The 24,675-nt window shown below is 40.0% G+C and overlaps 2 protein-coding genes and 1 long non-coding RNA gene across 4 annotated transcripts in view; 2 read left to right on the top strand and 1 right to left on the bottom strand.

The window, feature by feature from the left end:
* Positions 1-8: 8 nt before the first annotated feature.
* Jarid2 (Jumonji, AT rich interactive domain 2) lies at positions 9-12,655 on the bottom strand. 2 transcript variants are annotated; one of them, XM_066298954.1, is made up of 7 exons: positions 12,576-12,655; positions 3,866-7,239; positions 3,191-3,553; positions 2,865-3,115; positions 2,554-2,752; positions 1,716-2,141; positions 9-1,537 (listed from the first exon to the last, which is right to left on the bottom strand). In XM_066298954.1, the coding sequence occupies exons 2-7, from the start codon at positions 7,179-7,181 to the stop codon at positions 627-629; spliced, it is 5,466 nt and encodes a 1,821-aa protein (XP_066155051.1). In that variant the 5' UTR covers positions 7,182-7,239; positions 12,576-12,655; the 3' UTR covers positions 9-626. The 2 variants fall into 2 exon arrangements, with proteins under 2 accessions (XP_066155051.1, XP_066155050.1); XM_066298953.1 differs by lacking the exon at positions 12,576-12,655 and adding an exon at positions 7,784-8,196.
* Positions 10,234-24,675, top strand: part of LOC136348415 (uncharacterized) — a 28,981-nt gene continuing 14,539 nt past the window's right edge. Inside the window, exons 1-2 of the mRNA XM_066299207.1 lie at positions 10,234-10,601; positions 10,664-10,847. Coding sequence (XP_066155304.1) covers positions 10,494-10,601; positions 10,664-10,847 — 292 coding nt within the window. The 5' untranslated portion in view covers positions 10,234-10,493. The remainder of the gene's footprint in view (positions 10,602-10,663; positions 10,848-24,675) is intronic.
* On the top strand, positions 12,411-17,590 carry LOC136348257 (uncharacterized). The gene is made up of 3 exons (XR_010733610.1): positions 12,411-12,476; positions 12,539-17,306; positions 17,467-17,590. It is a non-coding gene; the product is annotated as an uncharacterized lncRNA (long non-coding RNA).

The following is a 24,675-nucleotide window of genomic DNA, read 5'->3' as shown; positions in this document are numbered from 1 at the left end:
AGCTACACTTATCTTATCTACATAATATGTGTATTTCTCTTATATTTACATTACACCAATTAGCCAAAAAATTGCCGCACGCCACGACACAATTTTTTCACTACAATCTAGAAAGTTTATGAAGCCTCGAGACAGAAGAGGGAGATAACGTTTTAACATTGTCTAACACGCACAAAAATTAATTCGCTTATTTTAATGACGTATAAAAATAATAAGAATAAATAACTGCCATTTCAAATGGACTGCTCGACTGCTGCAAGGAAATGGCTGTGTATGGCAGAACTAACAGTTTTAAATTTTTATGATGAAGCTTAAATGCATTTGGAGAGTAACGTGACATTCAGTGGCAACTCCGATACTTGCATAACGGTTAACTCCTAAAAGAGGCTACCGTATGCTTTACGCTTTGTCAAATTTAAGCTGTTATTTCCAGTTTTGCAAACTGTCAAACGTGTCATCGGTGGGTGACTTTCTATCAAAGAGCAGTCCACTTGGAACAGCCATAAAGATGTTTCTTTTTTTGGGACACTAGATTAACGATATCACAGGGAACTGTTTTTTTTTTTTGAAAAAGCGCTGTTCCTACACACCGATCACAGCTAAAGCTCCACATTTACGAAAAATACCTACTTAAGTAAAGTAGGTAACCCCGCATATTTTCCTGGGGGTGGTTTTTTCTGCACCTTCCCTTCAATGGCGGCCTTTATTCTTTGAGGAATCCCCTCCAATTCGGAATCAACCAAGTGGTATCGCAGCTTGAATCTTTCCGCAGCCTTTAGGTCGCTTTCTGGGAGTTGCAGCGCATGCTCTAGACAATAAATCAACTCATCCCGCATATCCACCAACATTGAAACGTATAAGTTGGTCCTGCACATTTCGCACTCTAAGTCTCCGTCTACACTCTGGATCTTTCGTTTTTTCGAATGCGAGTCAGAATCGATTATTTTCTCTTCGGCGATCGCACCTAAGAGACGCAGTTTGGCGCGATAATCGCGTTCGTTAGCACACAGTTCTTCCACGAACGGCAACACCGTTTTTAAAACCTCTACACTTGAGCGAGCATCTCCCGCAATGCTCACGAACAACTTTTCCAAGGAGAACATTGAAGGCTCGCAGCTCGTCTTCAGGTCGTCAAAAAGCGCGCGGGCTGTTCTCAACCAATACAGGGGCGCAAAATAGACGCTTTCGGACACCACGTAGCCGGTACCGATACCTGAAGTATAAACCTTTGGGAAAACAACCACAAATTGGCCAGGCTCTTGGACGGTACGGCACAAAGACACTTGATGCTCTAGCAGCATTTCCGGCGGTACCATGGCCGTGTCAGACGGTAGCCACAGCTCCTTTTCGCGACAGTACCCGGGTACCAGCTTGCGCATGGCAGCTCGGAAGAGTGCACACGAGGTGCTCGGGATACCGTACCAGATTTTGGTTCCGCCCGTGTGAAGGTACTCGACCCAGGGCAGGCCATGCGGGTCGCGGTACCAACAACATGCGCTGAAAACCATTCCAACATGGAGAGTGGGTACCGTTACTCCTGCAACATTGTTTTTTATAACTAGAAATGTGACAACGTTACACTGGTGGAAAATTTGTTTGCTTAGACGGTAGGTTTATGGAGGGATCGTATTGGGAGGTAAGGAAAGGGTGATGTTTTTTGACAAAAGCACCGTAAAAACAAACACAATATTTTCATGTACAAAATATCGACTTACCCATGACCGGTCCCAACGACCTAAGCACTGATCCACCATTGTTAGATAGAACTTTGAGATTCCAGGGATGTTTAGCAAAGGGACTGTTCTTGGCCACTGCAAAACCGTAGCCCCAGGTACCGCAGTCGATTGACGCCGAATGCACACAAATATGGTTCCGCTTCTGAGTGACGTAACGCCAGAACTCCTGCTCCACCTCCGTAGCGGACGGTTCCAGTACTTTGAAGTACATGGACATTGTGTTACGCGCAATGCGATAGAGGGCACTCAGGGCCATGTTTTTGCCCTTGATCGTGCACTCGTTGTCTACGTCATTATCATCAGAGTCGACTGAATCCTGTTCAGAAGATGTGGTATCGGGTTGGGTCGGAGATTGTTTCTTCGACCAATAGGCTTCAACTTCTTCGAACAGTTTCTCACGTTCGGCTATAAGGAAATTAGTACGTGAAATACAATGACAGTGGTGTCAACTACGGTGTGGAAACAGTCGCAGAATGTGAAAATGCATTACTGCATTGCTCATTTGGTTTTACTATTTAAAAGTAACTCACGGACGTGTGACAGATGAGAGTTGCCAAAAATATGGTGGCGTTGAGAGTGCCAGAAATTCTACAATCAAATTAAACATGAAAATAAATAAAAGAAACTTGTAAAAAATAAAAGTTAACTGCGGCTGCTCCAACTGAATTAAGCACCATAATTTCGTTAAATTTGTCAAAAAATGAAATTGCGACATTACACTGTTCAATTATTACTAGACTGACACAACAGCTGTCATGCCGTTGCCAGAATTAGAAAAAAAAACTGAAATCAGAGATAATGATGATCATCTACTAACCTGGAGACAAAGTGTCGTAAGGCAGCAGATATTTGCAGTAAATGTCGTCTAGCTTAGTGACCCGGTCCTGAGCGGACTTTGGAATTTTCATATATTCGGATACTTTAGGCCAGCGTTTTTTCTCGATCACCTCCTTCAGACCACCCAGATTCTGTACCGTCTGATAGAGCCTGGGAAGATCGATTTCCATTCCTCCGATCTAGAATTTAATCAAACTATGGAAAATACAATTGAAAAATATCAAAAAAAGTAACGTCTTGCTTGAAACCTTTGAGCTGAAGACAAAATGACAATTTGTGATTTGAACTTACCAATGGGGGAGTTTTTAGGAAAATGCTCTGCGTAGCCAAATATTTTCGAATGGCGACGAACTCCTTGAAATTCGGTCCCCATCGATGCAGCATTTTATGCACATACTGGTTGTAAGCGGTGAAACGCATATCGTCGGACACTTTGCATTCGGGCTTGAAACTGCTTGGCGGGACAATTTTACAAATGCCAAACTGCTCAGCTTTATGACGTATACGCTCTATGTATTCCAACGGATCTTGGAATTCTTGTTCTGTTCAATAACGCAAGTGAAATATCGACTAAATACCATTGTCAACCAGTTTCTAATAAATTTTCAAACACATACCAGTAGGATGAAACACGGGAGCTTCTACCAATTTGGCCGGATCGGTGGGTTTGGGAAAATCATTTACATAAACTGGGTTGACACACTCCCAACCTTTGTTGGGAGTTTTCGGCTTCTGGGTTCCTTTCTTGGAGAGCTTCGCGCTGCTGCTACTGCTTGCGCTCGGAGAACTAGGTACTTTGTACTTGGTATCGTCGAAGGGTTCCAAGTTTGACTTTCCCGTCCTTTTGACTGGATAATTGCCGGAAGAGGGCGGAACCATCCCTTCGGATTTGACTAGCTTGGACGGCTTTGCTGGATTTTGGGGGACGTTGAAACAACGCGAGTCTTCAGAGTCCGAAGGAACAGGTTTTCGAAATTGGGCTAAAAGGAATAGAAAAAATCGAAGACATTTTTAAGGAGAAATACAACAAAATAGGGATAAATTGTCTAAAATCACAAATAACATTAAGAGTTAGTTTAACTGTGAGATTGCTAAGGTTCTTTTGTATATATATTTTGTATACATATATATCATTATAATTGTAAATTCAAATTAAAGGTAAAATTTCAGATTTGACATATATGTCAAGTCTCGGTACTTCACTGCAAATGAATTTTAAGAATGGCGATATACGGTTGGTCTTAAGCGTTACAAGAGATGTATGCTTCAATTCATTTATTTATTAAACGTACCTTGCTTGCTAGCCTCATCAGTCTTCGACATATCGTCTTCAGATCGTGACGTCGCAGTGCTTGATGGCCTCCTCGACGGCCTTCTAAACGGTGTGTTCACCGCGTCCTCATTGTCCTCCCCAAAAGCATATACGCTGCACTCGTTTTCCGGCGAAAAGGCGTTCTTATTAGGTGGCATCGGCTCCTTTTTATCCTTTTTAAAGATCCACTTCCTATCGCTTGATGGAGACTTCAACTCAGCTTTCACCTTTTCATCACAGGATATTTCCTTGCCACTTCCCGGCTGCGCCTCCTCTATCTTCAACTTCAAACTCGACGCAACCTCCAATTTTAAACTCTCTGTGGGAATTTTCTCTCCGAACTTTAACATGGCATCATTCTCTTTGGCAACGCTGCTACCAGCCATAGCGGAGTCTTTCAACCATTGCTCTATCTGCTCATTGGACATATTTACCTTCTCCTTGCGGCCCAAATCTTTGCTCAATAAATCCAAAGATGGAGCTAGTGCTTGGACTTTCTTAAGTTCTTCTTTGGGTGCGCTAAATCCGTGGAAATAAGGCTCTTCATCCTCGTCACTGCTAGACATCATTGGGAGGTAATAAGAAGGTCGTTTGGCGCACTCTCTCTTTGGTTTGGGCTCCATTATGGTTGCAGCATTAGAAAGTTGTTTATCTGCAGTTCTTCGGAGTTTGATTGTAGTTTCAGGTTTGTGAATTTTAGTCGTAAGTTTGGCAAGCGGTTCTTCGTCGGAATCACTGAATATCGCTGCTTTGCTTTCATTAAGTTTTTTGCGCTGCTTCGCCTGGAGGCTCTTCAAGTTTATATCCGAGGCTGATGATTCATCATCAGAAGTTTCTTTCGGCTTCGTCTCTTCAAGAACTCTAGCAGCTTCCAGGATAATGTCTACATTGGTCTCAAGGACACTACTCCCGCATTTGCTTCTTTTCGCAGTAGCTTTCTTTTTCCTGGAATTTTTTACGTCAACTGATTGATCTGAGGAATCACAATTATTTATTATTTCCTCCTTGGGTTTTGCAGGAATCTCCTTGGCAGCTTTAGCAATTTTGGCTTGGAGCACCTCATTGTCAGAATCATCATCACTGATCACAGTAGTATTTTTCGGTTCTACAGACCTTCGAAGTGCGTCAGAATTCTTGTTCTCCTCATCTTCCTTGGAGGTTTTAGCGTGCGCCTTAAGCTCGATTTCCCGTTGTTCTGTCCTCTTAACGTTGGGCAGTTCTGGGAAGCTGTCAATGGACACATTATCGTCGTCTATGGTGCTGTCGTTTACAAGCTTATGACTCAGGATCTCCATATATATGGCAGCCGCTTCTTTGGTCTTTCTGGAGGGCCTTATTGGCACTTGCGGAACAGCCTCGCAGCTACGCTTTGGAGGTTTCTTTGTGGGAGTTCTCTTGGGCTCTATAATTGGTTTTTGAACGACAATTTCCGGATCAGCAAGATTTTCCATTCCTTTGGCTTCGATCGAAACTATTGGTGGGTGTTCACAAATGTTGTCTTTATTAGAAGTTGGAACAATAACTTCAGTGGTTGTTGATCTTAAATTGACAACTTCCTCTTTTTCTTTTCTAACAGTTGGTTTAGTTTGAAATTGCGCATTTTGCTCCAAAATATCTTTTTCTTCTTTCTTTACAACTTCCTTAGTATCAGTTGACGTATCAGCCAACTTAGCACTGTAATCCCTAGTGAGTCTCCGCGACGAATTTTGTTCAGTCTCTAGTTTACTTTCTCGGTTAACTGCAGGTCTCCTCTTAGGAGAGTCAGGTCTTGCTACAGCTTTCTTAGCAATTGGCTCAGCAGCTTTAGTGACACTCCTTGAAGTTCTTTTCAGCTCTGCCTTGACTGGTGGCACATTAGGAATTCTTATAGATTCTTCAGATTTTCTAGTCACAACTCTCTGCACAGAAGTCATTTCTGAAGTCTTCTGGTCCATGGTAATTTTCTGGCCACTCTGCAAGGTCTCCATAATGGTGTCGCTGGTTTTGTGCAGAGCCATGCTCTTTTTCACATCTCTATTTCGGGTTTTGAGGCTAAAATCTCGTTTAACATCCAGATTTTTCTTGACTACTCTCCTAGATGAAGATTCTGCAATGTTAACCTCCCTTTTTACCTCAAACTTCTTCTTCATTTCTCTCTTGAGCCTTCCACTTGGAAGAGTTTTGCTGTTCAACATCTCAGAATCTCTTCTTGTCAATCGTCTGGACACTTCTTCTCCTGGGTGGCTTCTGCCATCCTCTTGAGAGGATTGATTTGGTTTTAAAGTAGATTCTTCTAGAGGGGACTTTTTGATTGCCACTTTCTTGCAGGGTTCCTTGCTAGGGTTAGCAACTTTACTCACGCAGGGCCTCAACCTTTGTTGTGCCTTTTTCCTAGAAATTACAGTTTTCTTCATGGTGGTCGATCTCAATTTTGGTTTCACCACAGTGGTGACCACACTACTGCTTGGGACTAAAATCCTTCTTTTAATTTGCTGCCGCTTCACCGACGTTACAGTGGAACTTCGCACTACTGACGCAGTAGTTAATTTCGTTTTAGGAGTCTGCGCAAGCGGTTTTTTTACTGGCCTCTTAATGGCAAGAGCGCCCTCTTCACTTTTATTACTATTTTTGCTTGTTCTCCCCACATTTGTCAGAACTCTCTCCCCCAGTGGCCTCTTAGGCCTGAAGGGCAACTCCTTCTGAATAAACTTTCCTCTAAAGCTTCTTAAGCACATCTTAGGCTTGACTTTAGTTTTCAGAGTCTGTGTGGTGACTTTCACATGTTTGGTTGCAATAACTTTAGTGCTGCTCTTCTTGGTGACTGACGTTTCAGTTTTTTGCACTGTATTCGTTTTAACTAAAGTCCTATTTGTGGTCTTTTCACTTAATTTACTTATAGTTAAAGCTCGAATCTTTGCCATTTTCTGCTCTTGATACTTTCGTCTTAAGGCCTGTAAAGCCAAAGCATGTCTCCTTTTCCTCTCCATCTGTCTACTGATAATAATAGGATCTGCCCTCTTTCGCACACCAAATGCGATAAAAGGTTTCTCAGAAGAACTGCCAGATCCACATTTTGATATATCGATGGGTCCATTCTTGGGACAGTCGCTTTTAATCTCATGAACCTGTCCATCAGCTACAATTGAGGCGGTATTAAAGAACTGCAGAGTGGGGGGTAAGATTGGAGTGCCTCGAAAGCAGAGGAATGTTAAGAAATCTTCTGTGTTTGGGCGTTTCATGGGGAGGAGCTCCACAGGTTCAGGTAGAGTGCTGGTCTGTGCATCATCTGAGATGTCTAAGTCACGAATGGGTGTCATGATGGAGCTGTTAATACCCGAGTTTTGGGCGAATTTACGTTGGGCTTGGATTTTCGTCCTGAAATTGAAAGATGGCAAAATAATTGATCCACATAATGTAAATAATATTGGAGATTCTATTACAACCAGCTTTACATGCAATATATCTACTGTTAAATATAGGCTTGAAAAATATAATCAATCTGTTTTTATGATATCACTTTGAGCGTCATGCTCGTGCATTTAAACTTCTGCAGTTGTAAATTGTAGCCTATGAGTACATAATCATTTAAAATTCTTATTGCAAAATATAAGTAGGTATATCATATTGTAAAAACTTGCCTAAGGTCTGTACATATGCATAAAAAAACCATATTTTGTGTGTTTTCCCCATTAATTCAAATTTTGAAAAGTCTATGTTTGTGTGTAAAACAGGAATACCAGTTTATTGAGCAGTGTAAGGCAAACAAGAGCAAACTTAAATCTACACTGTTTGCGTTTTTAATATAGTGCAACAATTAATCATAAACGCTTGCAAACAATCAAACATTTTTGGGATAAAGAACGGATTGTAGCTATCAAATCTCACAGATATCGGGGACATTTCAACTCATGGCTCATACCTTTTAGGGCTGTCACATAATGAGGGTGACGTGCACACATCCTTTCGTTTCCTCTTCATTTTTAAGCTTTCGGAAAGATTTTCTTGACAAAAATGCTTTTTTTGGTGAAATTAACTTAGCTCCTACATAACCTCAGATTTTCCGTGCAGGTGCTAGACTTGCATCAGTTTGGCCATCTTTTACAGCGACTCCATGAAACCGGGGGAGCAGTCGACGATTTAGAGCCTTAAATACATGCCTAATAGTTTTTATTTAAATTGGGTTTTATTACTCAAAACTAGTAAAAATGCAGGTCAACGACCTAGGAGTGGATTTTTAGAATAAATAAAAAATTTAAATTGACTTTTACTTCTGACATTATTTGACATGACAGTTGTAAGACGACATTTTCTTTTGTCGAATCCTTGTCGCAATAGCGCCATCTAACATGGGACTGGTAAACTAAATGAATAACGAAAATTTGTGGATCTATCCGTTCTTCCACGAGAAAAGCAATGCAGCCTCTAGAGGCCGCCAGCGATTTCGAGGTTCATTACATCCTTAATATCTACTCGATATACAGGGTGATAAGAAATTATTTTCTTAAATTAAGAGTCACATTTTATTTTACAGTTAATAATAGATGTGAAAATTTGTGTAAACATGTGTTCACAATAGCTTAGTATTAAAGATATAGGGTGTTAAAATATCTTCTTCAAACAAATGAGAAAAGAGCAAGGGCTTAATCAAACTAAATTACTCCCATATGTTTAAGATAGCGTACCAATTTTTAACGAAATTTTTCCAGGCATGACATGTATATTTTGCTACACTTTTCATCCTGTTTATTGATTTTCCCTGCTATAATAATTCCTAAGAATATTAAACACATTATCATTGTTGATAAAATGTCTATCTAAACATTGCAAACTCTAATTTCTAAGAATTATCAATCTTATCAAGCATATATACTGCCTTAGCCATGTATCTGTGGAAGCTTTGTTGCGTCGTGCGTAAGTGGATGGGTCGCTACAATAAAACTCGTCGGTTTGATGATTTCGAGGAGCCTACTGAGGAGAAATTCCTGCAAAAGTTGTTCAGGAATATCTATCACATAGATTTCCTAGAAGATAGATAGACACTCACTTGGAACATATTGGCAAGCCTGTTTTTCGAATATTACACCGTTAGATTTATTTCTTTGTGGCTACCTCAAAAATTGTGTTTATCGACGTAAAATGAGACGTACAGTAAGGAATAGTAAAAAAATAACGAAAACCGACACAGTGCATAAATTACTAAGGGCGGTACATGAAGGAATTTTTAATAAAAGGGTATTTTAATATCGGAGAAAAGCTTACCAGGATCATATTTAGAAAAAAAATGTAATTGTGGGAACGAAGACTGTCATCTTGAAGATTATTAAACAAATTCAATAATAAAGTGATTTTAATTTTTATATATATTTTATCACAAATCAGAAAAATAATATTTTTTTTATCGGATTTTTTCTTTCTAATTATTTTCTATATCTCTTTGCACCGTGGTACTACTCCATCGTATACACAATTTTTCTTACATTCAACCAAGTCAGCATTTATCACCGTTTACGAGATCCCCATAGCATTTTAATTTAAAACAAAAAATATTTCTTAAACGGATCACGTTTTTTAGATGTATCCCGTAATTATCATTCTTGCTGATATACGATTAGTATTCATTGCGCAATTATTATTTATAAATAAAAAATGCTTCATTCACAATATGATCGATAGTTTTCTACATATCCCATTTTCCCGTTTTCATAAGGTCCGCATATGGCTCGAACTAAGAACCTGAAAGCAGTGGCGTGGTCGACTGGCAGAGGCGCCTATGTGGCGACTGCAGGTTTGACACTCGAAGGCGATCATGATTTACGCATCATAATTGTCTGTCGAAACGTTTGAAAAATTTAAAAAGCCCAAATCAGCCCGATAGCGCGACATGAGCCGCTTTTTTATATGGTGTAATGGTCGTGGAAAGGATAGCACTATTCCATGGATAGGTAAAGTTTTGCAGATGTTTCCATAACGTTCATTTTACCTGTAACTTAGGACCACGGATATGCCCTGGTGTCGGTAGAGTGATGAAGCTTAGAAAGACTTTTTCGTTTTTTGAAACTCTTCAGTTTCTATGGTAAGACTCCAATAAGATTCGTCGAAACACGAACAATAGTAATTAACTAAATTGCTGGAAATTTATAATTATGTAAGAAATTAGGTTATCTCTATCCAATAAGTACAATTCAATGTTCAAGGACAGAGTTCTCAACACTCTAGATCGTTTTAAGTCGATTGTAGATGCGGCAGAGATGCTGCGTTTCAACGACAGCAAATATGATAAGAGTAAGATAATTTATCAAATGTGAAAAGGAACGGTCTCTTTTCAATTAAAGAATCGAACAACCTCGGTAACATGATAATTTTGCAATGTGGTTTCCCCCACCTTCGGTTAATGCTGTTGCGCACATCGATAGTTGTTCGATCTAAAGTCAACATCACTGAGCTTTACAGGCGAAAAACTTAACGTGTCCGATAAACAAAACAAATTCGCTGAATTCAATAACGAGCACAACCGTCGCTTGTGCTCCGCGAAGTGCGTGTTACTTTTACTCTGAGGGTGCTAGATCTGGAACGCGGCATGGCCGTTCCGTCTTAGCGCCACGAGGGGAGCGTATGATGATCAAACACAAATGACTCTATCCCTGGCGAACAGTGTGGAGGAGGTAGAGCCGGGTGGCAGCGGTTGCAACACCCAATCCGACTCTGATAGCGAATCTTCGAATAGTTTCAGATTTACAGTAAGTTGACCACTAAAATCTTACACTGATTCTTTTACTCTGAAACTGTGATTTGGCATCAGGATGTCAAAGATGTGAAATTGATGACCGGAGCACCGGCGACGACCACCTCTGTTGTCTTTAAAGATTCACCTTACGCGACGGTTGGCGATACTATCAATATCCACATCGTAAAAGCCAACATTAATGGAAAGGAATTCGAAAAATACACAAATCACAACATAGATATCCCGTGCGAAAGCAATGGTAAGTACTTTTCGTTACGCTATCCGACCCCATCGAATTATGGGAGGTTCTGATTTGCTTTATTATTATAAAATGAATGAATCACCTCATGTGCGCACGTTCAGGGTATCGGTTTGGAAAGAGTTAATGCAAATATCTGGGAATATATGTACACGAAGGTCAAAACGTGAGCTTTTGGAGTGAGCCTTTCGGCATTGCCGAAAGCATTCCGTTTAGCCGTTGAAGCTAACTTACGAGGAATCTTGTGTGGAATTTAACGTAGTGTTTAAATTTAAGGTAAAATTTCAATTTCATTAACACGTTTAATTTTCGCGAATTCCACCATAGTCTCTTTCGTTCTCTTTGGGGATTTATATCTTAAAATTCGGGTTTACGATGCCCGATTCTCCTCGTCCTTCCTTTGAGGCTGCAAGCTGGAACAGCGGAGGAAATCCAGAGATAATTAAAGTTTAAATGAGTAAAGACGAGAACTACCTTTGATCTCGGAAGTTTTTGGGAGTTCCTCCGAACGGTTCTCCTTGAATTCCAGACTTAAACAGCGGATAGATTACACAGCAAGTGCTTTTTAAAGTTTGGAGTAGCAAGAGTATCACTTGAAAATTTCGGTATTTCCAATTCTTTTATTTTCACCGATATTATATTTATCTTTGTTATTGATATAGGGTCTCTATTTATAGCCATATTTATACTTCACATTGCTGCATTGCATGAATTAAGGCTTGTGAAATTACATTCAAATTAAATTTCAATTTTTTGGGATTTTCAGTAATGCGAAAGTCTTTGGCATTTTTTTTTTTTTTTTTTAATTTGAAAGAGGTAACAGAGGAATTACACTTGAAACCGAAAGTTACGAATAACAAAGAAGTTGTTGGGGATTTAAAAATTCCCAGAGTTTTTAGGATTCTTTTTCGGCCCTAATCTTTGCTTCCTGCAATAATTTGCGCGAAATTGCCCTATAACTGCAGGTCTAAATAGTACAGTGGGCATATCGGAATACGCACTTGAAGCTTCGTAAATCAAATGATTCTGACTGTTTCTCCAACATCTCTCACCTCGCCAAATACCTAAGTAGTACCTACCTAAGTAAACTATGGACGAATTTATGCATTCCAACTAAAGAGATCAATTCGGACGTTTCCGTCAGAAGTCGAAATTGCGCCGACCAATGAGAACGCTAGTAGAATGGTTCGAAATTAACGGACTCTAGTCAACTCGCCGTCATTTGAAGGAAGACCGTAACGCAATCTGTTGATAGATAACTTATCCAAATACTCGCATTAGACCTTTCCGGATTGTCACCCTGCATAGCCCAAGAGGTTCTCCACAATTTACCTGTATTATAGTGTTTTTCGATGTGAGCAGGTGTTGCTTGGCTTTTTTTTTACACCAGGGGGTACCTAGAAAAGACCCAAGTACTGTCCCTTTTTGAGTGTGTTTCCGCTTCGTTTTTACTGTACATGTGCAATGGACAAGTAAACCGTGAGTGCCTTTTGCTGAAGGTTATCCTTGATGGAAAGAATAACGCTCTGCGCATGAAACTGCTGGAATATGGTCCAAATTTATTTATATAAATGCTAAAGCTTGATCTGATGTAGAGGTTTGATTTTAATTATTATCGTTTATTTATAGGTATGTCTATAAACTATTTTGGAGTTTGTGTGTAAAATAAGTTGATGGTTGTGGGTTAACAGGGCGATAACTACAAACCACTTTACATGAGACACCAACCTTTGAGTATGGCGTTGAGTTCACCTTCACACCATCACATGATTATCTACTAGAAATAAAAACCACTAATACGTGCAACATTATTTATTTACTAATTTCAAATAATGTGAAAGTAATATACCGAAACCTTTATCTGATATATAGATAAAGTATTTATCTACAACCGACGCAGGCGTCCGATTTATGAGATAAGAAAATAAATAATTATTTTTAAATTGAATATTATAATACCTACAACTTAACATTAACAATTCTCTTTATACCTCTCATTATCTCGTGAAATGAACGTTTATTTCGCTACGTCCCTGAGTTTGTTTGCGAGAACCATAGCGGGAGCGTCGAACCATTATTCGTTGGAATAACTCGTATTTCTCAAGGACTAATATTTGAAATAAATAATCGAAGACTTGAATACTGATTTTTAATTACGAGTATAATCTCATCTACGCCATTAGGTTAGACTTCCAGCCTCAAGGCTGGGACCACCTCATTTACGCCGCTGGGTTTCTCTGAGCACCCGAGGTAAGCCTGCAAATGAAAAAGAAGATATGATGGTACGTTGCTCGCGAAAGGAATAGAAATTAACGAAAAAATGGGATTTTCGAAGACACTTAGTGTCCGAGGTCCGGACACCACTGTTTTCAATGGATTTAAGCGGTATGACGTATATCTTTTTATATACACGGATGATCAAAAATCTCACAGAAATTTGATAAAAATTGAAGGAGACGTTTTTCATGAAAATACTGGAACAGGCGAAATATTGCTTGATTTGTGAATTTCTTTAAAGTAACAAATACGTGTAAAGGGGTACCCATCTGTGAACGTTTTTCCTCTATGGGACCTCATATACAGAGTGTTCTCCAAATTGAGTAATTCATTTTAACAGCTGGTAGAACTCGTAGAGGAGGTTTGCCAACTTCTCTTTACGAGAGTTTGGCAAACGAACAATTGTTTATACAGGGTGAATCGGGAGGATCGCGTCAAACTTCAGGAGCGTGTTGTACGCGAAAAATAAATGTAAAAAAACTCAAATGTTGTCATCCGATTTTCGTTTGTTTACAAGTTATAGCGTAAATAAAGTTAAAACATAAAATTTAAAAAAAATTATAAATTTCATAAGAAATTCCATAAATTAACGTTTGGATATCATAAGTAAATGTTCAAAAATATCGCCATTAACTTCTAAACATTTTCGGCTTCGCCTATGAAGAGCATTCGTTGCGCTCCTGATTCTTTCATGTCTTTCTTTGATGGCAGCTGCAGCATTTCCAACGCGTTGAATTGACGCATCTTGAGTGTCCACTTTTACTCTGCACACTTCAGTTTTAAACCAACCCCACAAACAACAGTCCAGTGGTGTCAGGTCTGGAGACCTTGGAGGCCAACTAATAGGGCCACCACGACCGATCCAACGTCCAGGAAACGTTTCGTCTAAATGTTGCTCAACCTTTATGTTTTAATTTTATTTACGCTATAACTTGTAAACAAACGAAAATCGGATAACAACATTTGAGTTTTTTTACATTTATTTTTCACGTACAACGCGCTCCTGAAGTTTGGCACGGTCCTCCCGACTCGCCCTGTATAGTATAAAAGTTATAAACAATTACTTAGAAAAATTGAATTTTAAAAACTTCAACACAAATTTGATTTTTTGCCGTTTTCGACTATTGCGCTGTAAAAGCACTTCAGCAGTAAACAATTGTTTGTTTACTGCTGATACTGGGTGTGCTTATTTTGTTTGTTTTGCGGTTATCAGTGAAATTTTCAATTTGACCAGTGCTAAATAAATTCGTACAGTAGTTCGTGTATTATTTTTAATTTGTTTGTGTTTTGTGCAATAAAAATGGCACACATTCATCAAAACAATGAGCTGGTTGATATAATATTATCTTACGGGGTGTGCCAGCAAAACGCGGTCACAGCACGTCGCTTGTACGCGGAAAGGTTTCCTTTACGAAATCGTCCGGCTCCGCGGACGGAGGTGGTCGCACTGGAAGACCTCCTCCGCGAGAAATGGTGGAGGTTGAGGATGACATTTTAGAAATCGTCGAAGACGACCCAGCAACGAGCACTGGCTCCATAGCGGCTCAAATAGGAGTTGCTCGTGGTAAAGCCTGGAAAACTATACAAGAACAATTTTATTCCCTGCCGTTATCAACGGGCACAAGCGTTGCGATCCGAAAGTTATCCTAAAAGAGTTTAAGTAAGTAAAAGAGAGAGGAAAAGCCACTTTTGTCAGTGGCTTTTCCATGAGTGCGGCACAAACGAAAATTTTACCAAATTAATTTTGGTTACCGACGAGGCTGCGTTTGCAAGAAATGGCGTGAGTAATTTCCACAACAACCATGTTGGGGCAGTAAAAAACCCGCATACTGTGAAAAGAAGTGATTTTCAGCACAGATTTTCAGTAAATGTTTTGGGCTGGCGTAGTAAATGGCACGCTTATCGGACCTCACTTTTTACCTAATCGGCTGACAGAGGAACGTGATTTAAGCTTTCCTCGAAACAATCCGCCAGACTTATTAGAAGACGTTCCTTTAAACGTGAGAGAAAATGTGTGGTTTCTATATGATCCACCGCATTTCTATACGAAAAGTTCGCGAATACTTAAATAATAAGTTTCCTAATAGATGGATAGGACGGAATGGACCCATGTCTTGGCCTGCACGTTCTCCAGATCTGACGCCCTGCGATTTTTTTCTATGAGGCTATTTAACAGTTAGCTTACTACAGTGGAGAAGTGAATAATATGAAAGGACAACAACACCGCATTGAAAATGCTTGTGACGTTATTCGTGGTCATCGGGATTTTATTTTTGATACGTGTAGTCACCCATGGGTCCGCCGAGCAAGACTTTGCATCAACCGAACGAGTGGTAGCAATTTTGAACAGTTTTTGTAGAACGGAATGCCTTTTACCGACGAGCATGGCATAATTTTCAATTTTTACTACGACTTGGAGCTTACAATCTAGCATTATTTAACTCTCTTATTCTGCGACTTCTATATAAACAATTTTTGGTGAACCGACTTCCCTTCACGGGTCTTACCACCTGCTAAAATAAGTGACTCGACTTTGAGAACATCCTGTATGTTATGACGTTTTCGAGTCCTTTGGGAAGTTCTGAACATATTTTATGTGTAAGTATTTTTTTTTTTTTTTTTTTTGGATAGATTGGACGAAAAGGACAAACAGAGCGGCCCGCCAGATCGCCCGATATCATCTCTATGGACTTTTTTAATGAGGTCATCAAAATGTGGGGGGTATCTAAATGAGTCCAACAATATGGGAGAGTTAGAAAGTAAAATTACTCGAGAAGCTCAAGAAACACCTCTTCAAATGATAAGAAAAGTTCTTTAGGAATTTTAATTGTCGGTTGCCCATTGGCGGGAAGTCACCGGGGCACAGTTCGAACATTTAATACTATAGATAATAGCAGTTTATACTGTTATCTTTTAAGTATTAACAATTCTATCGTTATTTCTAGTTTTTGTGATTTTTTTCCAAAACCGCTTATATACATGTGTCGTTACGTAAAGTATATTCAGAATTTCTCACAATACACGTGAGCAACCTTGTATATCGATTACGTCAAAACATGCACAAATGAAAATCATATTTGAAGTGTTCCAGGATTTCCACGAAAAATATTTCCTTCAATTTTTAACGAATTCACGCGGGAGTTCGGGTATACGATGTATATTTGAATAACGATCGACAATGTTCATTGGCGTGCGATGTCTTTCCGTTCTCAAAAGGAAAATGATTTAAAAACTGGATGTGCTTTTTCAATTGCAATGCCAACTGACGTGCGACAATAACGCTCTGTGATGAAAAATCATAAACAAATTGTTGCGGTTGGGATATTTTAGGAACAAGATTTATTAGGAAGTACCCACTGATAGTGCCGCACTCTGTATTCCATCGATTGGTAAATTTGCGCATTTTAAAACGGGGCCAATGGATGAAACGTTCATGGGCGTGCCGCAGATCGCACCTTAACTCTACACAAGTTAGTGGGGCGTCGAACAATTGAAGTGCAGTTATGCTGACAGTGATCACCCAGTACGCCGCTGCTTTCATTGAGAAAAAACTGACATTCTAGACGTACCAAAGGGTTGAAATCTACAGTCGTGTGCTGATTCGTTTTTCACCTTAAAATTCTATTAAAAACACATTTTTCGAAAGTTATTTTTAGAGTACCTAGTCGTGTCGATAGTTAATGTTAACAATCAGCATCTCTGTATTCTTATTAAGATTAACGCATTAATTCATGAAAGCGTTTTAGTAATTAAACGCTCAGTCTAGCAGGATATTTGCGCAGTCTGTAATAACACCTCAAAACGTAAGGAATCATTGACGTAGATGCATCTAGTTCTATCTTCCTTGGTTTATTTCGGGGCGAAGGTGATCATCTATCATGAAATTTTAGTCTCTTAACAGTTTGAGGGAAAACCACATTGCTGTGGTAAAGCGTTGAGGGAAATTCTTATATATCCACGGCTCAGTTAAACTGCAACGAAATAAACCTTGCGATTTTCTCATAACAACAAGATAATGAATCACTATCGCATATCCCAACTGTGTGTTTGATTCACTTAAACCGAGTAAATTCAGTGATCCCTGGAAATTAGGGGAGAAACTACGGAATTTACCTTAAAGGACGAACCTGTTACTGAGAAGCCATTCTGAACGAAACAGGTTTCTCTGAAGTTCCAATAAAGGTAACTCCCCTCCATTGTTAAATCAAATTATTAGCTTTAATGGAAATTTTAAATTTAACTTGTTTATCATTTAACTGCGCAAACATCTGGCAAAAATAAAGCCATTGTTTACTCAATGTCTCTAACTGCGAGTTTACGAAATAGGTCTCCCTTGTTGTAGTTGCTACCATTACTTATCAACCACCCACAGCCGCCGCCACTGGCTGCGCAAAGCCCTCCATCAGATTCGAATTTTGCCAGTCAATCAGAAACCACTACAAACTCTCCGTCTTTCTGCTCTTCACAGTTGTTTTCCTTTGCTTGATCACACTAGCAGCCATTGTTTCCGCAAAGGATCACAGTGACACCTCTGCGACACCTTCCACGTCAACCTTATCACCACCATCAGCTCCTGTGCAGAAGCACCACATGCTAAAAAAAGGTTTATGGGCGGCTAGATCTCCTTCAAGTCCACTACAACCACTTCAACACCCAATTGCCGTGCTGACCGTCACAGATACTGGTACCGCCGCTTGCAAGGATGTCTCCACATGCTTATCGGGCATGCAACGCTTGCAGAACTCCCATGTGGGAGAAGAACATTTACCGGACATTCGGTACAACTTCGTAGTGGGGGGTGATGGGAATGTGTACGAGGGGAGGGGCTGGTTGGTACAAAATGAGCGCAAGGACAATAGTGTTGAAGTGGCGTTTATGGGGGAGTTCAGCAAGCAACCTCCGGGAAAGTTCATGGCCCTTACTGGACTTTGGTTGATTGACCAGGGCGTGAAGGAGGGGTATCTCAGGGATGATGTTACGGTGAAGTGTCTGAATCGGACTGGGCGGTTTCTCTGCAGTGAAGTAAGCTCGTGGGCGGTGAAAGGCAGTGGCGGAGGAGTTACAGTTTCTCATCGATAAGATTAAATAATGATAAATGAATTTAAATTATTACCTTTATATACAATTATATATAAACAAGAATTTAATTTAGATAGCGTTAGATAACAAGTATTATATGCAAGGAAGAAATATTAAATAAAGAATAATAACAGCCGATAAGAATGGAAAATTCTTGGTCAGTTTATGTCACAAATGCAGCTCCTTTAGATAGATTTTCATTTCTCGGATCTAACTTGACCTGAGTTAAATCAGCAATTGTCCCTGCAATTATCACGATGAGCTGTTGTCCAGATTTTTCTCTCACAAACCTAAAATATTTCAAACTCCTCTTTCGGCAATTTTAGGTGTCCATTAAAATATCTTGTGCCCAGGCTCTTTTCTCTAGAGTTCCTATCCAGATTTCTGGATCCAAATATCGGAACTCGAGCATTTTAATTTAGATCGTTAGTTCGAGAGCTACATAATAATATGCAAAATTTGAGCTTGAAAAATGTTCACAGTTTATTGCTCACATACGATAACGTGGCCTCCTCAGTCGCAGGAACAAACTAACTCAACTTTCCAGAATGAAATCCTTAGACATGATTACAATCAACACATGCAACCCTCCAAACACCAATCCAGACATTCACCATATTCGCATCAAACACCAGGCATGATACTTTGCTCCGTTTTTTGTGGTGTGTGATTTTTGTGGGCTTCATTTGAGAAATCGCAGTGGTTTACCTTTTTTACCCACTTTTTCTAGATGACGTTGAGACTAACCAAGTCGAAGCACACAGTCCTATAAACCCAACCATTCACTACGAGATGAACCACACAAGATTTTTCGATCATCCAAAGATCTTCTTGATTTTGGTGGGGCTAGTGGCAGTGGGTGTGGTCTATTTGATTACGTCGAACCAATCGAGTCCTATTGAATATGGCAGATACGTTTCCAGAGAAGAATGGGGGGCGGCGCCCCCTAGAGGAGCTTTGACTAGACGAAGTCAATTAGCTACACTGGTTGTCATAAAACACACCTGGGGAGACACGTGCTCCAATTATGACTCCTGCAAATCCAGAGTCAAAGACCTCCAGGAATGCCATATGAATAAAATAAAGCTTCTGGATATAGCTTACAATTTCCTGGTAGGGGGAGATGGGCGAATTTACGAGGGCTTGGGCTGGGGCTGGGAGAATATTGTCAGGAACGACAGTATTGATATAGCGTTTATAGGAGATTTCAATGATGCTGTGCCCAGTGACAAAATGCTTTCTACTGCGGTGTATCTGATTGACTTGGGATGGGACGAAAAATGGATTGATAAGAATAATTACCACGTGGTCGGCGACAATCAAACAGAACCTGCGAACAGTCCTGGCGCAAACTTGTTTGCGATGCTTCCAAGGTGGTTTAATCACTACAGTGAAACTGCATTGTGCTTTTTTGGCTGCAGCGAAGAGAGGTGTAATTATACTGACCTTTGTCCTTAGATCGATAATTTGCTTGTCATACTTTTTCGAATTTGAACGAATTGAAGAGATCAAAAGAGACGCGTGAGAGGAAATTGAAATGCTTTAAATATCTGGAAAACGCAATGGACGGGTCCAAACATGCCGATGGCATATGAGTTTAAGAGGCTCTTCTGAACGGTCCAGATGAAGCAAATTAATCTCACACGACACTAAGAGTTTCAATTTCATTGAATTTGAGACCGAATTCCACCAATATGCGACTGACACATCTACCAAGAAATCCCGAACTTTATTTCCGAATCATCTCAATCTTGTTAAAAACTCAAAGTTTTCAATCTCTCCAGATTTCGTTCCTTTCGGATTGTCCAAATCAACAGCCGAAGATAAAAACGCTCTACAAGTGCAAATAGCTGCTCGTCTTAGTAGTTGTAGTCGTGATAGTTGTTGCCGTTTGTGTAGCTAGCAATGTAAGAATTACAAGCTCTGGTATCGAGGAGAATATAACAGAATACGGATGATTCGTCCATAGACAAAGTTGGTGGCCCAAGGAAAGCCTTAAGCCCCCTCACCAACCCCTTTTAACTTTTACACAACACCCCTTTGATTTTTATAAGCACACGGGAGGACATATGTTCTGACGATCACTCCTGCAAACCCAGGGTCAAAAGCGTCCAAGAGATCTATATGAATCAGCTCGAACTATCAGATATATCCGACAAATTCCTCGTAGGAGGAGATGGCCGGATTTACGAGAGGATGCGTTGGGGTTTTCAGAATGAGGGCTTAAAGGGTAGTACTGGTTGGGTGTGCACAGGAGATTTCAATGAGAAAATGTCCACTGATATTATAAGTGATTCGGTGTTTTCGGTAATTCAGGTAGGATTGGGGAGAATAAGGTCGATTATAGGAAATACAGGGTGGGGCAGAGCAACTTGCTCATTTGAATTTGGCGTCCTGAGACGAAGATTGCTCCGAAGAACGTGAAGGTAGGCACATTCGAAAAGGCAGGGTGCAAAGTTGTAGCTCCACCTAGTTCAGTTAGCATGATGAAGTAGAGGGCCCAAAGTAGAGACACCACGTTCACTATCGAGGTACACTCGTTTTTTTTTTCTGTGCCGAGGTTCACTTCCATGTTTCGGGATCTGTCAATAAGCAGAATATGCGTTATTGGAGCTGTGATAACCCCAGACCACTTCGTCAGAGCCCCTTGTATACACAACGTCCAGATGTTTGGAGTGCACTATCGCGAGTTCGAATAATGAATCTATGATTTTTTGAAGAAATCCAATGAGGACTGTCGGTGACTTCTGATCATTAAGTCCACATAATTCGGGAGCTCTTTTTGCCAGCACTCAACGAGTTGGATGTGCGTGATGTGTGGGTCTAGCAAAACACTGCCGGTACACGCGGCGCATTTGCCAATGACTGGTTTACGACACTACTCAGGACGTCTCATCTTCTTGAGGGGCAATCTGCACTGGCCAGCACGGTCGCCCGATTTAGCCCCTTGGGACTATTTTTATGGGTCCATCTGAAATCACTTGTTTATAACGATCGTCCTAGAACTCTGGCTTGCCTGGAGCACAACATTCATTAAGCAAGCTGTCGCCTACATATCCATCAATATACTGGAAATAGTTGAACGAAATTTCCGAGTTGAATCAACGCATAATAATGAGAACAATTGACGCCATCTGCGTGGTATCATATTTAAAACTGTGTAAACATGAAACTAAAATGTTCTCCTTGATGCTGTTCAAAGAATTCAATGTAGAATGTAGAACAGTCAAATGGAATAAATTTAATATCTGCGTATTTCGACGTATGTTAAAAAAATACCGAAAAAATATTACACCCTGTAATGATGAAATTTCATCCGTGAACTCAACTCCTTTCGGGCGGGAGTTGCACTCTCCCAAATATTTAGGTCGCAAGACTCATTTGACTGATCTCCATTCAAAATCGGTCGTAACTACTGCAATTGTTGCCCTGAGAGGTGACGTTGAATTGCTATGTAAGGTTTGATCTCACAATCAGATTGAACAGATGAATAGTCTTGGCAAGAATCTGGTTGCGGTACTCAGGCATACTGAGCGCGATAGATTTTCAATCACTGGAATAGTTCTTATGAGAAACAGAGGTGAACTGCGATTGCCGTAAATGTAATGGAAATAAGTGAAAACTGAGAAAAACATTAAAAAAATGCGTAAATAATTATAATTTATTAAAAATACTTAGTCTGAATTGTTCTTATGAAGTCTGGCTCTATATGTCGCTAAGAGAGGGTCCTAAGGAAGTTTTGCTTAATCTCCACGTACGAAAAGTTTGTACATTATGACATACTTTTACTCAGAGTGGTACAAAGTTGCATCTGAATGGTACCAAGCCCCATTCCGAGCTTTAACCTTTAGAAGGTTCTAAAAGGTACCTACGTCTTTGCTAAAGTATATGTCATGTCCAATGCTCTTTGTGCCTACCTTAAACATCGCTAAAAGTCTCGTAGATCCAACGCTCCCCGACCCAGAGAAACCATCAAGCTTTTGTACCATATCGCTCGAACCATCATTCTGTCCTTAAATTTCACTTAACCAACCATATTTTTGCCTCGTTTTAGATAGCGAACCAGGAATCCTTCCTCACCTCGTGCCCCAAATAGAACCGCCCATGGCACCAAAGAAAACCAGCAAAAATTGGATAATCTCGTTGAGTTTTCTTGCGTTCATAGGAAGCCTTGCAGGACTGACCATAGGGTTGTGTTCCTTGGAGACGGCAACCTCTGAAGACATAACCACCGAGCTTCCAGAAACTACAACTAAATTTGATAAATATGGTCGCATTGTGCCTAGAGAAGGCTGGGGGGCAGAGCCCCCTAGAACTCCCCTACAGACGATGAATAAAGCGGCTACATTAGTGGTGATCAAGCACACTGGGGGGGAAACCTGTTCTAATTTCCTGCAATGCACGCAGAGAGTCAAAGACATCCAATTAGAGCACTTTAACGTGAAAAATTATCGAGATATAAGCTACAATTTCCTGTTGGGAGGAGATGGGAGGGTTTACCATGGGAGGGGCTGGAGGGTGATGAACGAGGGTAGGAGGAACGAAAGCGTGGATTTCGCTTTCATTGGGAATTTTAATGACCTGAAACCTTCAACAGATATATTGAATGTGGCGAATTGGCTGATAACAGTGGGCATGTGGGAGGAGAGTCCATCCGGCATTCATATCAATAACTATTCTGTGATCAGCCACAATCTGACCGAGCCTACAAAGAGCCCTGGAACATATTTATTTGCAAAGATGAACCTTTTCGCATTCCATACTTTCGAGATGTGCTATGCCAACTGCTCTGACGGTGGTTATGTAGAGGCAGAAACGTGTCCCCCGAAGGAAATCATCTCTTGTTGATCACTGTTCGACCATAAATATCATTTAACAATATTTTCAAGTATGAAAGACATTTTTAGGGTAGAGGTATCTGTTCCACGTTTCTCAAATCTCTTGTTTCGAACTTTGCATCTCAGAACTGCGTCTATGTCCCGAACAATTAGCAATAAGTTCAATTTTTTAGTAGAATTTCAGTTTGTAAGTAAACTAGGTTCTACATCATTTGGTTTCTTCATAATCCCAAATAATGCAACTAATCTTGCAACACTGGAATGGACACTATTCACATAACAATCAAATTCCAATGTACTTTTCTAGTATTTTTTGCTTTCTTAGCTTTTCAGTCGAAGCTAGAAATCGTTTAGGTTTTGCTCCATGGATCCTGAAAAGGGAACGTACAGGGTCCGTTATATACATGAAATAACGGTAAAATCTTTTCAAATAACTTTTTTATAAAAATCGTTTCAAGTCAAAGGTGTAAGGCTGATTTGACGTCACTTTTGGACATTTTTTCGTACCCCACAACGTCCCAACGACGTCCAACTTTGGTTTTTCAAGTGGCACCTTGTACTTCCGAATCGTTCTATGGAATATACACAAGTTTGCGTATACGGACATCGAACATTTTATGGGGGTTAGATAAGAAAAATTTCGAGAAAAAACAAATTTCCTTATTTCATAAGAAAAATCAATCAGAAAGGCAAAATAATAAAAACATCTTCTGGATTGTCTAAGTCTAGTAAATGGCATTCCAGAAATTATAATTTTAATCGAAAAAAAACCATCAATTTTTTGCTTGGTAAAGTAGAGTGGCCGGCTCGATCGCCTGATTTAAATTCGTTGGACTTTTTCCTTTGGGGCTGTTTGACAAATCAAATTTATAGGGATCAGCCAAATAACATGGATGGCTAGAAGGCAGGTATCGTCGGTGTAGTGTAATCAATCAGATAAAATACTTACGTTCAAGTGAGAACATCAAATAACGATGAATTCTTGTAAGCAGAATTTCGTTTTTCTGATCGAATTTAATTATTTTTAATAAAATAAAGAAAGTATTTTTGTTTTCGATTTTTTTTTATCCAACTTTAATTAAATTTGTAATGCCCGCATGCGCAAATAAATGTATTTTCCATAAAACGATTCGAAAATGGACGTTTGAGGAGGTGGTGGTGGACAAAGGGGTGAAACTTGAAATCCTAATGTTGGACTTCGTTGGAATGTTGAGGCAAGAAAAGGATTTCAAGGTAACACTTTTTGGAATTTGTGTTACCTGTACTACTAGAAAATGTCCCACTGGCTGAAAGGGGAGCAACGTGGTTCATGCGCAGTGGGGACCGACCTCTCTTTTGCCTAGTAACACGAAAATTTCTGGATGGAACTTATGGAGAATACTGGATCGGTCGCACGTGTCCACAGTCGTGGACACCCAGTTCACCGGACTTAAATCTATTAGATTTTATGCTTTGGGAGTACGGTCGCTTTCATAACAAGCAATGCTGTTTAGAAACTTTTTTACTCTTAAATTTGGCTTCGGGGATAATCACTTGTGTTACTTTAAACGTGCATTTTTCCCCACACAGTCGGCCGATTATATTCTAACTTTCCCACACACAGGAAGAAGCAGTTTTCATCAATGGCATTCAGG

This window comes from Euwallacea fornicatus, chromosome 32, assembly GCF_040115645.1.
Source record: "Euwallacea fornicatus isolate EFF26 chromosome 32, ASM4011564v1, whole genome shotgun sequence".
NCBI lineage: Eukaryota > Metazoa > Arthropoda > Insecta > Coleoptera > Curculionidae > Euwallacea > Euwallacea fornicatus.
Note: the sequence above shows the minus strand (reverse complement) of the source record. Positions and strands in the feature narration are given on the sequence as shown.

Excerpts from the sequence above, each read along its gene's own strand:
- Jarid2 (XM_066298953.1), bottom strand. The coding sequence starts at position 7,842 with ATGAAGAGGAAACGAAAGGATGTGTGCACGTCACCCTCATTATGTGAC. Across the intron at positions 7,240-7,783 it reads TTATGTGACAGCCCTAAAAG|GACGAAAATCCAAGCCCAAC; the intron begins GTATGAGCCATG and ends TTTCAATTTCAG. Across the intron at positions 1,538-1,715 it reads GTCGTTGGGACCGGTCATGG|GAGTAACGGTACCCACTCTC; the intron begins GTAAGTCGATAT and ends ACAATGTTGCAG.